This window comes from Juglans regia, chromosome 7 (assembly GCF_001411555.2).
Source record: "Juglans regia cultivar Chandler chromosome 7, Walnut 2.0, whole genome shotgun sequence".
NCBI classification, from domain to species: Eukaryota; Viridiplantae; Streptophyta; class Magnoliopsida; order Fagales; family Juglandaceae; genus Juglans; species Juglans regia.
In genome coordinates, this window is record NC_049907.1 from 42,758,706 (window position 1) to 42,773,377 (window position 14,672).

At 37.6% G+C, this 14,672-nt stretch overlaps 2 protein-coding genes across 3 annotated transcripts; one reads left to right on the top strand and one right to left on the bottom strand.

Annotated features, from left to right (window-relative positions):
- The first annotated feature begins 709 nt into the window (after window positions 1-709).
- LOC109005419 (phosphoinositide phosphatase SAC2-like) lies at window positions 710-9,788 on the top strand. The gene is made up of 16 exons (XM_018984359.2): window positions 710-1,091; window positions 1,933-2,137; window positions 2,222-2,387; window positions 3,066-3,288; window positions 3,985-4,061; window positions 4,412-4,599; window positions 4,681-4,778; window positions 4,939-5,072; window positions 5,164-5,292; window positions 5,682-6,051; window positions 6,274-6,395; window positions 6,536-6,649; window positions 7,253-7,432; window positions 7,549-7,725; window positions 8,373-8,463; window positions 9,142-9,788. The coding sequence occupies exons 1-16, from the start codon at window positions 996-998 to the stop codon at window positions 9,256-9,258; spliced, it is 2,487 nt and encodes an 828-aa protein (XP_018839904.2). The 5' UTR covers window positions 710-995; the 3' UTR covers window positions 9,259-9,788.
- Window positions 9,789-11,746: 1,958 nt separating this feature from the next.
- On the bottom strand, window positions 11,747-14,131 carry LOC109005420 (40S ribosomal protein SA-like). Of its 2 annotated transcripts, none has more exons than XM_018984360.2 (5): window positions 13,776-14,126; window positions 13,048-13,310; window positions 12,617-12,814; window positions 12,315-12,525; window positions 11,747-12,150 (listed from the first exon to the last, which is right to left on the bottom strand). In XM_018984360.2, the coding sequence occupies exons 1-5, from the start codon at window positions 13,918-13,920 to the stop codon at window positions 12,056-12,058; spliced, it is 912 nt and encodes a 303-aa protein (XP_018839905.1). In that variant the 5' UTR covers window positions 13,921-14,126; the 3' UTR covers window positions 11,747-12,055. The 2 variants fall into 2 exon arrangements, with proteins under 2 accessions (XP_018839905.1, XP_018839906.1); XM_018984361.2 differs by having other exon boundaries at window positions 11,936-12,144; window positions 13,776-14,131.
- Window positions 14,132-14,672: the final 541 nt, after the last annotated feature.

A 14,672-nucleotide genomic window follows, 5' to 3' on the forward strand; every position in this document is an offset into this window, starting at 1 on the left:
TGTTGAGCTCCAAACATATATACCAGACAATTTACTACCTAATAATTAGTCTTTGTTTATACAACGTGCCTTATCTTCTCTCTACCTTGGTTAAACAAACTAAACATCATATTATTGGCCCAACACGCTTAATGATGTAAACACGGCAATGCTGAGGAACCTTTCAATGATACAATCCGATTACCCATTAAAAAAACATGATTATATCCTCTAATCAATTTCTCGCGATCTCTGTATTCATTTTGACCAAAAGTAATATGTCACATTAAATTATGTCAGTTTATAAATTTAATTTTATAATATTTATTTTGACTAAAATATTTATTATTTTTTTAAAAAAATAAATACAAATTAACTTCTAAATGGAGAATATAATCATCTGAATGTTATTTTTATAAAAAGCAAGGTTCGTATTTGGTGTGATTGTAAAGATTGGAATTCCAAGCTTATATAAAATCCGTAATTAAATTAGAACATTATGTGATGCGCTGCTAATCAAGACGAGGGCATATATATTAGCATATTCTCCTTTCCAAGTGGTATTATATTTCTTTCAAGAGGGACATTCATTATTGGACTTTGTCAACATCAATTATTGAAAAGAAAAAAAAAAAAGAAATGAAAGAAAATAATTACAGTCAGATAGAGATCAGGGGCCAAACTATATATATATATATATATATAAAGAAGAAGAAGTAATTATTATTATTGTTATTATTAATCTAATTTATGTGGATGCAGTAACAGGGGCATTCACTCTCTCTCTCTCTCTCTCTGTGGCTGCCTTCCTTCATCACGATCTATCGCCTCTGAACTTCGTTTTGCTCTTTCTATTGCGTGTTTGTTTCACTGTATATGTATTTGAACATGTATACAACGGATTGAGTATTTTCCACTGTATTTGCGTTTTTTTTTTTGTTGTTTTCGGTGATTTCTATTTGTTTGTCTGAGTGTTGAGAGTGAACCCGAGCTCCTTAAGCTCGGGGATCCGGATCATGGCGACGGAGAAAGAGCTCCACAACTGGACTGATGAGGAGGCCGACTACAGCTCTCGCTACTTGCAGAAGTTCCGACTCTATGAGACTCGCTCGGTATATACTATATACATACATCTTCTTCAGCATTGGCTTGCGATTTTTATTTGTTTCCACGGCTGTGTGGGTCAAGTTCATGTTCCTTATAGTTTAGTTATTTATTTTTATATATATATATATATATAAAAAGATCTTTTATGCAGTTTTTAAATTATTGTGTTGTGCATGGTATTTTGGAAATCCTATGCTGTTACTCTTGTTCGTTGGACTTGATTTATTTGAATTTGATGTGTGAATCTACGCGACTGAAGTGTTATTATTTTAATTATATGTTTGAAGTCATATATGATATATGCTTGGTTTATTATTTTTGCAATTATTTTTGGCCGAAAAGGAATTTTGGTTTAATGATTCGTGCTTTGGGCATGATTTGGCAATGGTAGTAGAGTTAGATTTTGGCTTGAATGCGGTGTGTGGAAATGATCCAATTCGAAGCGTGATTTATATATTTGCTACTTTTCCGTGTATAGCTGGAAGATGATGGATTATTTGTGTTCGTTTCTAATTGTTGTCTTTCTCCGTGTTTTTTCACGTTTAGAGTATCCTCAGCGTTCCAGAGATCTACGTTTTCTCGTATATGATATTTTGGAATTCATATTTTGGTGTTAACTGGCAAACATATAGATATTCCACTGCTATGAACTATCAGACTATTGACACTGGTTTTTAACAACCACGATCTTGGATTTGGGCAATGCTGATTCTATATTGGCTTTTACTAATAAAACAATTGTTCCTTTTTGCTCTGTCTATTAACTTATTATCCTACTTCGATTATTAGTTTTTCATATTTGAATAATAGTAATGCAATTGTTAACATGCCATCTACATGCAACAGAACTTTTATATGGTAGGAAGAGACAAGAGCAGAACAATCTGGAGGGTGCTAAAGATTGACAGATTGGACCCTTCTGAGATAGACATTCTTGAAGACTGTACAACGTACTCAGAAATTGAATGCTATGACCTGCTAAGGAGGATTCATGAAGGAAACCAGTGTACGGGTGGACTTAAATTTGTCACCACTTGTTATGGAATCGTTGGTATGTTACGTCTATAAGAGTTAAAAACTGTGCACACTTTCTTTCTCAATCTTTGAGCGCTCATGGTGTTTCTTTTGATAATAGGGTTCATCAAATTTCTAGGACCTTATTACATGCTGCTTATTACAAAAAGAAGGAAGATCGGTGCAATTTGTGGGCAAGCAATTTATGCCATTGCCAACAGCAGGATGATTCCAATTCCAAATTCTACTGTGCTGTCCCAAATGACTTATTCTAAGAATGAGAACAGGTCTTTTGTCCATCCTGCATGTAAATGTAATATGCCCTTAGTGCTTCTAAGGAGACCTAAGAGGGTAGCAATCAGATTTAAAGATTTTCCATTGTACTTGGATGAGAATTTTGTTATAGTGTTGTTCTTTTCTCTTAGTTTCAATTAATTCTTTCTGGGGGCAAGTAATCTTCTTAGTCCCATCTTTTAACAGTATATAAGCTCTGCATTTTGGAGCTAATCTGTGTACCACATTTGTATTCACCACTCAGTGTGAAACCAATGATGTGGGCTTCTTTGATTCAAACTTATCTCATGTTCCTCTGGTAGTTTATAGTAATTATAAAAAGAAACCAATGATGCATCTCCATTGTTTCCTGAGTTATATAGAACTGAATGTTATTGTTGGATCCTTCTTTGTTTATACTTTCCGATAGAGGCAGGCTATTGCCAGTTTGTTTCCTGAAAATGTACAGGGGCAAAGTTCATTGCTGTTGTGATGTAAATATAACATGTTGAATGAGACAAGGTATCATCAGGATTTTGCAGGGATAATCCACATTCTTTCCTTTCTTTTTTCTCATCTATTTCCTGGTTAATGTATAGTTCAAACAATTACTTCATGGCATTTTTCCCTCTTTGTTCAAGTTATTAGATGTATATTGATACTTGTTGCCTTTCTTTTCCTGGTGGACATAGATACAAGAAGCTCCTAGGCACAGTGGATCTTACGAAGGACTTCTTTTTCAGCTACTCGTATCATGTCATGCATAGTCTTCAAAAGAATTTGTGTGATAATAAGACAGGAGAATCTCTTTATGAATCAATGTTTGTTTGGAATGAGTTCTTAACTCGTGGAACTCGTCATAGCCTCAAGAACACACTATGGACGGTCGCCTTAGTGTATGGCTTCTTTAAACAGGTATGGAATATGTGACTTGACTAATTTATATGGGGATTCTCTTATCTCTTTACTTCTGGCAAGTCACCACCAAGAAGGATGCACGCATAGTTGAACCTTTTTTGGCCATTGTTTCTCTTTTATTTATTTCAATTATTTGTCTAATATGCTCATCTTTGAAAATTGTTCTTAAAACCACCACAACCATCCTCATTTTGCTGTCACTGGGGTCAGGACAGGCTGTTTAAAATGATTTCAGAACTGAGCATTAATACAGATAGTTCTTATTTGTTTAATTTTTATTTTATTCACATATAGCGGTTTTCTTGCTGAGCCATCCAGGACGTTGGCATATATGTTGTCCACTCCCAATAATTATTCAAAGCGAGAATAATTCAGTTAAGGATACTCTTTTTGGAAAGCTAAATGGCTTACCCTTGGGACGGATTAAAGGCTACTAGTGTTTACATGTTTCCGAAGTTGGGAGCACATGTATTTTTCTTGATATTTATTTGAACTGCAAAAAAGTCAATTTAGGAATACACATTGTAGCAAGTCAAACTGCTTGCTTGTGCTAAAACTTGGACAGTGTAGTGTCATACACAGACTTGCCACCTTCCTCAATTGTTTTTCCTGGATTTATGCATGCTATCATGTATTAGAATGAAAATTGAAAAGTTTGGTTTTATTTTACTCTTTTATGTTTCGGTTTTCCAGGTCAAACTTTCTGTATCTGGCAGGGATTTGAACTTGACCCTAATTGCTAGGCGCTCACGTCATTATGCTGGCACCAGGTTTGGCCACTGCTCAAGAATACCTTCTCAAGTAGTTATTTGGTTAAGCTACATTCTCTTGATATTGCATGTGATATATTTTGACTCTCACCTCCTTGACCTATTGCCACAAATACACACCTATAAATGGTCTAACGTGCCACGTGACCATTAATAACCGCTTCTTTGTCATTTCTAGTTTACTTGTGACAGTAAATTCTGATCTTTTCTGGCTTCTTCTGGATGCACCCGAGCTCTGTAGTAGGCCACTGAGGAGATTTTCCCTGCACATGTTATGCTTTCCATTTGCCAGAATAAGGTTTTCTCCTCTAGACATAACTCTCACTTTGTCTTCCCATCTCCTGGAGCAGATATTTAAAACGAGGTGTCAACGAGAAGGGTAGAGTAGCTAATGATGTTGAGACAGAGCAGATTGTTTTTGAAGATTCTATTGAAGGACACTCTTCACAAATAAGTTCGGTTGTGCAAAATCGAGGTTCAATACCCCTTTTCTGGTCCCAGGAAACTTCGCGATTGAATATCAAGCCTGACATTATATGTATGACTTTGGCATATTTCTTTGTCAGGATAACTTTTTAAGTTCTGTTCATTCTTTGCTGACATCTCTTTCTGTTTCCAGTATCAAAGAGGGACCCTAATTATGTAGCTACAAGACTTCATTTTGAAAATCTTGCCAAAAGATATGGAAATCCCATACTTATTTTGAACTTGATTAAGGTAGGCCTTTCTGCATTTATTGAGAAATCCTGTCATCATATTTCCATCCATGCTCATATTATATGCTCATCTATCTGAATTTTAATGACTTTTGAGGTATGATTTCTGAGCTCTTCATTCATTTTCTTTGCCTTTTGTTATAATGGTTGGTTACTAACAGACTCGTGAGAAGAAACCTCGAGAAACTATTCTTCGTGCTGAGTTTGCAAATGCTATCAGGTTTATTAATAAAAGTTTAACTGTGGAAAGTCGCCTTAGGTTTCTTCATTGGGATATACACAAACACTCTACAAGGTGCTTCGATTTCCCCTGGCTTATGTAAAAGCTTCAAGTTTTCTTGTTATTTCAATCATCACTGACATTAATAGAACCTGTATTATTGCAGTAAAAATACAAATGTGCTGACAAAACTGGGGAAAGTGGCTGCTTATGCATTGAATGTAACCGGCATCTTCTATTGTCAAATAACACCAGATTTAAAGCCAGAGGGTTTATTAAATTGTTCCTACTTGGAGTAAGTTCTTAACAAAAAGATGCTACCTTACTGAAATTGCTATTGTGATCTATTTTTACAACATTTCAGTCTTCCCATATTAGCGTGCCTAAATTCCTCTGTCTAACAACTTTATGTTATTGACAAATATTATGTCTCTCCCCCATCCATGGGTCTCACTGTTTCTAGCTTGTACAATCCAGATGAGACAATGGAGTGGAACAAAATTCCATTTTTACTAAAGGTTATTATATGCTTTTAGTTAAAACATTTTTTGCAGGATCACATTACTATGTAAGCTACCATAGCTTCCTGAGGCTATCTTATAAGGCTTCGTTTCAATATTTGCCAATACTGCGTAAAAATATTTTTTTTTCAATTACACTGCTGACACCTCCGAATTGTTGCAGGAGGGAAAATGATGGAGGTAACTGCTCTCTGGAGAAGCTTTCCAGTAGAAATGACAATGCTTATGACTTGGGAAAAGAAGCTAAAAATAGCAGTGATAGTGGTGATGCAAACAGGGACCGCCTTGTCAAAACCCCAATGTTTCAAAGAGGAGTCCTAAGAACCAATTGCATTGATTGTTTGGATCGCACAAACGTAGCACAATATGCCTACGGACTAGTTGCCCTTGGCCGTCAGCTGCATGCTTTAGGATTTTTAGATTCCCCTGACATTGATCTAGATAACCCTCTGGCAGAGGATTTAATGGGAGTTTATGAAACTATGGGTGACACACTTGCATTACAATACGGTGGTTCTGCAGCGCACAATAAGGTACATTAATTTTGTGTTTGGAAAAATCGGAAATCAATGTTGGATGGTTGTATAGATAATAGTGTGAAAAAGTGTGACAGAAAGAATTCAAACCTCCCCCAACTAATGGCCTTTGGCATATCAGTTGATTTTTTTTTTGTTAAAGCTGGGAACTTACTTTAGTTCCTGATTAGATTTAGCACTATCGTCATTCAATGATTGTGGATATGTAATGCTAAACAGATATTTTCCGAGAGGCGAGGCCAGTGGAAACCCGCAACTCAGTCGCAGGAGTTTTTTAGAACACTACAAAGGTTTTATAATAATACATGCATGGATCCTGAGAAGCAAAATGCCATTAATTTGTAAGTCAAACTATCCCCTTAGTCAGAACCCTATTTTATTTCTGTAAAAGACTATCTGGGGATCTTTCTAGTTGAATCCATTATACTTGGTGAGTTGGCATGAGAGTCGAAATGCATAATTTGACCACGTGGTTGTGCAGGTTCCTGGGTTATTTTCAGCCCCAACCAGGTAAACCAGAGCTGTGGGAGATGGATTCGGACCAGCACCACAGTGTTCGCAGGAATGCCCCTAATTTTGTTGACGAGAATATTAGGTATGTACTTTTTTGTGTTGCCATTATTCTGTCATTTCAATTTGATGGAACTTTTGAGAGAAACTTCATATGCTGATAAACAATAAAATGTATGTACGGTATTCTTTTAAGTCAGAATGGAAAGGATTTCGTTTAGGTGTTTGATTGCTTCAAGGAATTAGGGAATGGAAAGAAAATTATGTTACTTGGGTTCCGTAACCATTAAAAACTAAACTTAGTCTCTATGTCGCATCATCCAAATTGGAAGGGAAAGAATAGTGGGCCTACTGGGAAGGGAATCCCTCCCCTCCCTTTCTACCCAACCACCCCCTCACTCTTCTGTCCACCCTCTTCCTCTTCTTTTCCCCATCAAAAACACAGAAACATTTTTTTTTCCCCTTTCTGTGGGTAGAATGCATTTCTGTCGCTTCGATGATATAATTGGAAGTACTGTACTCAATTATCTTTTTTGTAGGGATGGGAATAAATGTACAGTTTGTCTTCTTTTTTTGTAACGATAGAACTTCTTTGAATTACTGATAAAAAAAATGATAGAACTTCTTTGAAGAAAAAGATTTTACTTGTTCTCAAGTAACTTACCAAGTCCTATTGCTTTATTTGTAGATCATTTATTAAAAGATCACTATCGGATGGCAATATTCATTGCGAAAGGGATTCAGCTGTGGTAAGCACAGATGTTGGACACGAGGAGCCTTTGTCTGAAAAATTCCAAGAAAGTAACACTGGTCATTCAGAGTCAATGCCAGAGATCTCGAGTTGTGAAAGTGCTATATCCTATTGTAGGTCTGTTGATTTCTCATTTTTTAACTTGCTTCCATGTGAAGCTGCTCTAATGATTATTTTGGAACTATGGGCCTTCATCTACAGCTCATCCAGTAAATGTTGGTTGTCTTTTGTAGGTTTACTCCTTCAATGTCTCGCAGGCAGCTCTTTAGAGATATGCTAGAGGACCAAAGCCCTGAAAGTGGTAACCTTTGTTATGATGACCATGGTGATGCATGTACCTGCTCAAATTTGCTTGATGTGGACTGGCTTTCTTCATCTGGAAATTCTTGTGAAGAAGAAATATATGAAAGGTAATTCTCATGTATCTGGTTTGTGCCTTCTGCTCTGTCACAGAATGCAAGGATCAAAACATTTCATTATTTGCATCTTATATGCGCATTCATTATCGTTAGCCACTGAAGTGATAATCTTCAAGTGACATGAAGAAGATTTATGTTAAATTTACACACTGAGAAAAAGAAATTTCTCTTCTTATGCAACACTTTTACCCGTGGTGTATGTGAGTTGATGTTACCTTGATTTCAAATCAAAACAATAAGATGAATTTTTTGGTGGCAATCTGGTAAGTAAAATCACTCCACTTGATAGCCCTGTCCGAACCAATCAATTCCTTGAATTGGACATCTTTTTATGAAGAAAGCTTGTAAAGAATCAGAATGTGTACTTAGGTGGAGTCAATCAGTACTTGGTCGTACTCCCTGTCTTAGCTTCTTTGCCTGACCCTAGGCCTTATATTGGGTTAGATGCAACAAGAGAATGTTCAATTGTGAAGTTTTAATGAATGAAATATTTTTCTTTCTGCTGTTTTTGTTTTCGTTCTTGTTGGGAATCTTAGGTCTTGAACCGTGATTTCACCCTTCACCTTTTTCTTACTTGAGAATGCGTCATTTGAGTTAAGAGTTCACTGGCAACTGACTACCGATTTATTTGGCTGCAGGTCCAGCACCAGCCTTTCATCAGAAAATTTTGGGGATGGACTGAAACTTGACACTACCACATCTGCAAGCGAGACTAGTTCCAGCATGAGGGTAAGTCTTTATCATCTTGGTACTGGCAATTTTATCCAAAGTTGCATTTGGACTTTATCGAGAAAGAGTTTAGAGCATAGAATTTTCCCCAAAGCAATCATTGCAGGATTGAAAAATGATTGGCGTTGCTGCATAATGTTTGACAAAGACTTTAATTATTTTTCAATATGCGCAAGGAATTTCGAAAATGGAAACATCATTTCTGCATGGAGAAATGATATCTGCAGTTTTAGAGTGTGCGAGTCCCGCACACATTCTTTGAAAAAGTTGAGTAAATTTGGGATCTATATAGAAAAATTCATTTTTTTTAATGGTAGACTATACTTTTTTTCAAAGGAAGTACGCGGGGCTTACACACTCAAACTGTATATGGCATTACTCTTTCTGCACGATTCTATTCTCTGAGATGTTACTGCAACATTACCTAGTCTCTCTAAACTTGGGCCCCGAATTTATGACCTTGTTCATATCACTCCTGGTATGTACATATGTACCCATACACATACATATATCCATCATATGTACAGTTGCATGGATATGCATACAATTACACTCAAATGCACATAACCGAGTAAATCCCTGATGAAACGATAAAATTCTAAATGGACCTATCAATGAATTTAATACTACATGTTGCTGGTTGGAAACGGGTAATGAATTCCATTGGTACTTATTTAGGAAAGGAAGCTGACTGGAACAGAGATCACGGATGATGGTGTCCATCCTGGTTTTTCTGTAAGTTTTGCGAAATGGGTAACTGATGGGGGAGTACTGTTACCACTAAAGTTCACCTAAAAGTCTGTCACTACATTTATTCTCACCGTCGTCCGATTCAACCCATCCGAAGGATGTGGGTTGCCGTACAGAATAAATCGGAAGATAGCAATGAAAAGAGAATGGCATTAGTAGCGGATGCATTCTTGTAGACAGACAATTCATTCTCAAGTCGTTTAAAGATTTGCCAGCATTAATTCGATCACGAGTTAATCTTCCACCTGGGCATGATGTATCAAGTACAAGGGTAAATATCATCGGCTAATTCTTTCTGCTGCTCTCGACTCCACAGCATCTTCTAGGTTCTAAACTCACGAACTTGATTCTGTAAATATGATATGAAGAGCTCTTAACTCCACTAATTCCTCTGGGTTTTAAACTCTGATCAGAAGGTTCTTGACCTTGTGTAAATGCTCATGAATAAGGTTAGAACTTTTCCATTAGATCTCAAGCGCACACTGTTAGATTATAATTTCTTGTGATTTTTTTGTTTATATATTAAGCAGATAATGGTGTCCCATTTATGGGTCGGTAGGGATTTTAACCTCGAATTACTGTGGCTCTTGCATGATGCATCCTTTTGAGAACTGCGGTGGGTCTTGGAGGCGAAAAGTAATGCCTTGTTCCATAAAAAACACAATACAGTAAAATATGTGAACACTGCCGTATTTTTGTCTCCAGATGCGTTTGAAGTTTGATCAATTGTGGTCGGCGTGGCAGCAATGCCCGGACCTAAACGAGGATTAATTACTTTTGAGAAACGATATATACAACTTACAAATACATCAGTTCCGTACAAGTACTTAATAAAAAATAATGAACTTAATCGTGAAAAACTCTTTTTGAATGCTTGGGGTTGAGATTCTTGAGAAAAAATAGCAATATAGAATTTATTAGGGCTGTACAGAAATCGATAGCACCGGCCGCCACCGACGCGAACCAACCGGCCGCGTCAGGAACTGGTGGAGAACCGGTCGGCATGTGGTGGAAATTTCAAGAAACCGATGTTCAGCGGTTCGGTTTCGGTTTGAAGCTGGACCGGACCGCTGAACCGACTGATATAATAAAATCTTTTTTTTTTTTTTAATATACCCTTATCAAAAAGGCGTCGTTCCACTTAAGTTTAAGTTGAACGGCACCGTTTTAATTAATAAGTACTGCAACTGATACTGGAAACGACGCCGTTTGGCATTAAACCAAACGTCGTCGTTTTATTAAGGACGTAAGAAAAAAATAATAAGTTTGAAACGACGCCGTTCCACTTAAACTTAAGTGAAATGGCGTCGTTTCGTTAAGAGTATTCTTCTTCCCCGATCTTCTTTTTCCCGAACTCTCCTCTGTAACCCTCTCTCTCTCTCTCTTCTGTAACTCTCTCTCTCTCCTATGCATCTCTCCCTCTCTCATTCTCTCTCATAATTATCTCACTAGAACCGCCAAAGAACCGACGCTGACCGAGAACCGGCAGAGAACTGCCTCGATCGGTGTCCTCCTCGCCATCGACCGGTTACGGTCGGCACCTCATCCATTTTTCCAGACGTCGGTCGGCGTCGATTTTGCCCAAAAATCGCGCCGACAACGTCGGTTTTCACCCCTAGAATTTACCTCAAACCGATGAATTCAACAATCGTTTTTACTTCATCTATTGAATGGATTTCCATCCCTTTTTTATCCCTTTTCTTTTGGAAAATTTTTTCTATTGACCTAAATTCTCTATTGACCATTCCTGGCTTTTACCATTATTTTTAAACTAATTGACCTGATCAAAGTTCAGTCATGTAGACAGGGTTGGCTTAACTATTAAGTTGCCTGTCTCCTACAATTAAACTTCTATCATATATACAGGATTGGGTTAAACTTGTATCCTATAAGATTGATGAAAAACCGTTGATATGAACAGTCACAAACAAGACTCACCCTCATTTTCCTCAACCTTGTCTTAAGAAAGGCTAGGCTTAGGGCTAAGCACCGGATGATCTAACAACTGCCGATATTAGAATAGTTAGGTTTAGATGAGTGAGATAATAAATAACCTCTGGTCTCCCAAAACGAGTTGTTTATTTTTTGGGCGATCATATTTAAAAGTTGTGGGACGATACCAACTTTCAATGACAAACTTTTAGCTCCCAACCCTTCTATTTCTCAAACCATATGTGACAGCTACAATTGCCAATCATCACGAGCTGTTTAGGCTGCGAATCTGAATCAAAACCAACAAAGTTACCCAATCGTAGTGGGATACCAAAGGTTATTATCTTACTCCTCGAGGTGAAGGAAGAACTACTAACACAATAAATGAATAATAACACTACTCAGCTTGCCAATCAGAGTCCCTTTCAAAATGTCCATCTCGAAAATACAGTAGATGGATCCTCATTAGAATCCAGTGGGCCATATTTTAATAGAAAATGTAGAAACACCACAGGCACCTCAAACCTTCAGTTATTTTAGGCTCTAAAATAACTTAATATATTATTTCGATTCTCAGAAAAGCCTACGCATCAATTCCACCTTTTAACTCTTCCTTTCCCAAAAGAATTGAATTTGTACGGGAAAATTACATCCTTCTATTAATTGCATTCACAAGACATATAAAACATGTCTTACACTGGTGGAAAAATATTCCGTACTAAAATATATCAAGATAAGGCATCTCCCTAAAAACACCAACAAGTGGGTCAAAAATAGCAGGAACTCAGTCTCAAGATAAGATGTGCCGATAAAGAAGTTCATTTCCAAACAGAAAATTGAAAATGATAGAAAACTAACTCAAAATTGTGAATGCAATAAGCAATTTAGTAAAAACAATTTCAAACTCCATTCACTCCCAATCCGAAGAAGCCGGAGGAGCACCTTCAATAACAGGCACTGCTGGCGCTGGAATAGGATCCCATTCACCAGTTAAAGGGACTGCAGCTGAACAAAAAGCTGTTAATAATGATTTACAAAGGCATTTCAACAAATAAATTAGATGCTGTGCCAAATACGCAAATGCAAGTACAGAACCCACTGCACAAGGAGAGAATGATATATAATATTTCATTTCAATGAACCACAAAAAGAAGGTAAATTAGTTCTACCTGGCTCCGAGCCCCAGGGAGCAGCAGGAACTGCTGAAATAGGTTGCTGAACGTCAGGGTTCCACTGGGCATCAGAACCTTGAACAGGCCAATGATCAGATGCAAGGGGAGCAGCAGAATAATCAGCAAGACCATAATCTGGGATGGCAACCGCTTCTTCTTCTTCTTGTTGCTTAGCCTCCTCGGGCTCGCGGTAGAAAAACAAATCCACCTGCACATAAGGATGACCAATTCTTTTTAAATTAGCAATTTAGCTCTCGGCAAGAAGTCCACCAAACAAAGCCGTCTAGTTTCCTCCTCACCATCACATCCCACTTGTGCCCAGGACGAATAGTACCACGCATCTGTAGAACCATTCTTGCCAACAGCCAAAAGAGACATCCTATGCTATGCTTCCCCTTGTTGTTGGAGGGGATCCCGATATCAACATACCGCATTGGCGAATCAGTGTCACAGAAAGCTATCGTTGGGATATTTCCAAGAGCAGCTTCCTTAATAGGCTGCAAGCATCCTTTCACGGTGAGCAAAAATTGAGATAAAGAAGTGCAGAACAAGCAAAAATTAATGCAAACAAATCGTGGCAGTAAATATATCCTCCAATATATAACAACATTCAAAATATCAAAACTCTATACAAGTAACTTCTACATTCAAATTTATCTCAAACAAATTCCCAGCCGGTAACAGAGCCAAAAACTAGGCATCGCATTAAATTGAGGAAGGCAGCATTCACCTGGTGATCTGTCCTTGGATCGGTAAGTATGAGGAGACGGGGTTCATTGAACGAGGTCTGCAGCTGGTTGGTGAACGTACCGGGTGTGTGCCTTCCAGCAATTGCATGGGCACCGGTGTACTGAGCAAACTTAAGGACTGCTCTCTGACCGTAAGGTCTTGCAGACTGTACTATGATGTCCTGAGGATTCTCAATTGCAACAATAACCCGGGCTGCCAGCTGAAGCTTTTCCCATGTCTTTCCCAGGTTGATTATGTATATACCTAAGCATCAAAACACCATTCCATAACGCTAGAAAATCTCACCCGTAACCAACGCATGTAAATAACATTTTCACAAATACAGAGATGGAACGCATTACGTTCTTTGCTCTTGATAACTCATACGAGAAAAAATATATGCGTCCAGAAAACATAAGTTATTAAAAAAAAAAAAGCACACGACCAAACCATTGAGCATATTAGGTCTCTCAAAAAAACCCAACAAAACCACAAGTTTCCTGCTTGATAATCCAAAAACAAAACGGAGAAAGAAAAAAAGGGTTATCATTCCCACTTTCCTTTCCAATCATTCCAAACAAAACCAAAATAATTGAAAAAATACAGAACTCCAAACCCCTCCTTTCTTTTTTTTTTTTACTTCCAACTTAAATTTCTCATCGCCCGATCACACTAAGACACAGGCAATAGGGACTAAAATTCCTATCTGAGAAATGAAACGAGAAATACCATCGTTACGGCGCTTGAAGACGTAGCGTTCCATCTGGAAATCACAATTCTTGGTGCCCAGATGGACCTCGGCGGCCAACATCATCTGAATATCAGCCTCCTTTTGAGAGAGCTGACGAGGTGGGGCGGCGGCGGTGTTAGCCATGCTTCGAGGAGAGGAGTTGAAGAACAGAAGAACCTAGCCGCCTCTACTTGGTGGGAGAGAGAACAAGAGAGCTTGAAGAAGGCCAATGATGGAATTTATATGGTGCTAAACCCTAATTGTCCTAAACGATTTTTTTCTTTTTTTTTTTAAACAGTCCTAAAAGAAGATGAGGATCGGGATTTCGGAAGAAGAAGAAGAAGCAGTGGACGGCGAGCAGGACGGCGCGCAGGAGGAAAAGAAATAAAGCCCTAAGGGCTATGGCCAAAACGGCGCCGTTTAGAGAGAAAGGGAGGACTGGGCTGCAAGCTACGGGCTTGGCTTCAAATTCGAATGGGCTGGGCTCAAAGAGAATAAAACACACTAGAAAGAGCCCAGTCCGAAAAAGAAGGGTCCAATAATAATAATAAAACAAATATATTAAAATAAGAAAATAAATTTCACAATTTAGTAATCATAAGTATTAGAATTTTATGAATAGAACCACAACAGTGAAATCTCCTCAACGAGATTATACAGTTATCCAGCAAAATATAATACAAAAAATGAGAAATAAATCTCATTTGACCCAAAATACGCCATTAAATACCATTATCTTGATAACGCAAAGTCAATTATTTTGTTAAAATACTGATCGTAATAGTTAATTTGTTTGTTAAAATTCATTTGTAATATTCTATTAATTATATCACTTGTATAAAAGTTGAAGCAATGTCTTTTAAACTATATATGCCATGAACTATTTTTACAAATTT

What these genes read in the sequence shown, in the direction of transcription:
- LOC109005420 (XM_018984360.2), bottom strand. Translation starts at nt 13,920, where the DNA reads ATGGCTAACACCGCCGCCGCCCCACCTCGTCAGCTCTCTCAAAAGGAG. An exon ending in CTTCAAGCGCCGTAACGATG is followed by an intron (nt 13,311 to 13,775) that starts GTATTTCTCGTT and finishes TTTGATGCTTAG; the next exon opens with GTATATACATAATCAACCTG. An exon ending in ATCCAAGGACAGATCACCAG is followed by an intron (nt 12,815 to 13,047) that starts GTGAATGCTGCC and finishes GGATGCTTGCAG; the next exon opens with CCTATTAAGGAAGCTGCTCT.
- LOC109005419 (XM_018984359.2), top strand. Translation starts at nt 996, where the DNA reads ATGGCGACGGAGAAAGAGCTCCACAACTGGACTGATGAGGAGGCCGAC. An exon ending in TATCAAGCCTGACATTATAT is followed by an intron (nt 4,600 to 4,680) that starts GTATGACTTTGG and finishes TTCTGTTTCCAG; the next exon opens with TATCAAAGAGGGACCCTAAT. An exon ending in GAAGAAGAAATATATGAAAG is followed by an intron (nt 7,726 to 8,372) that starts GTAATTCTCATG and finishes ATTTGGCTGCAG; the next exon opens with GTCCAGCACCAGCCTTTCAT.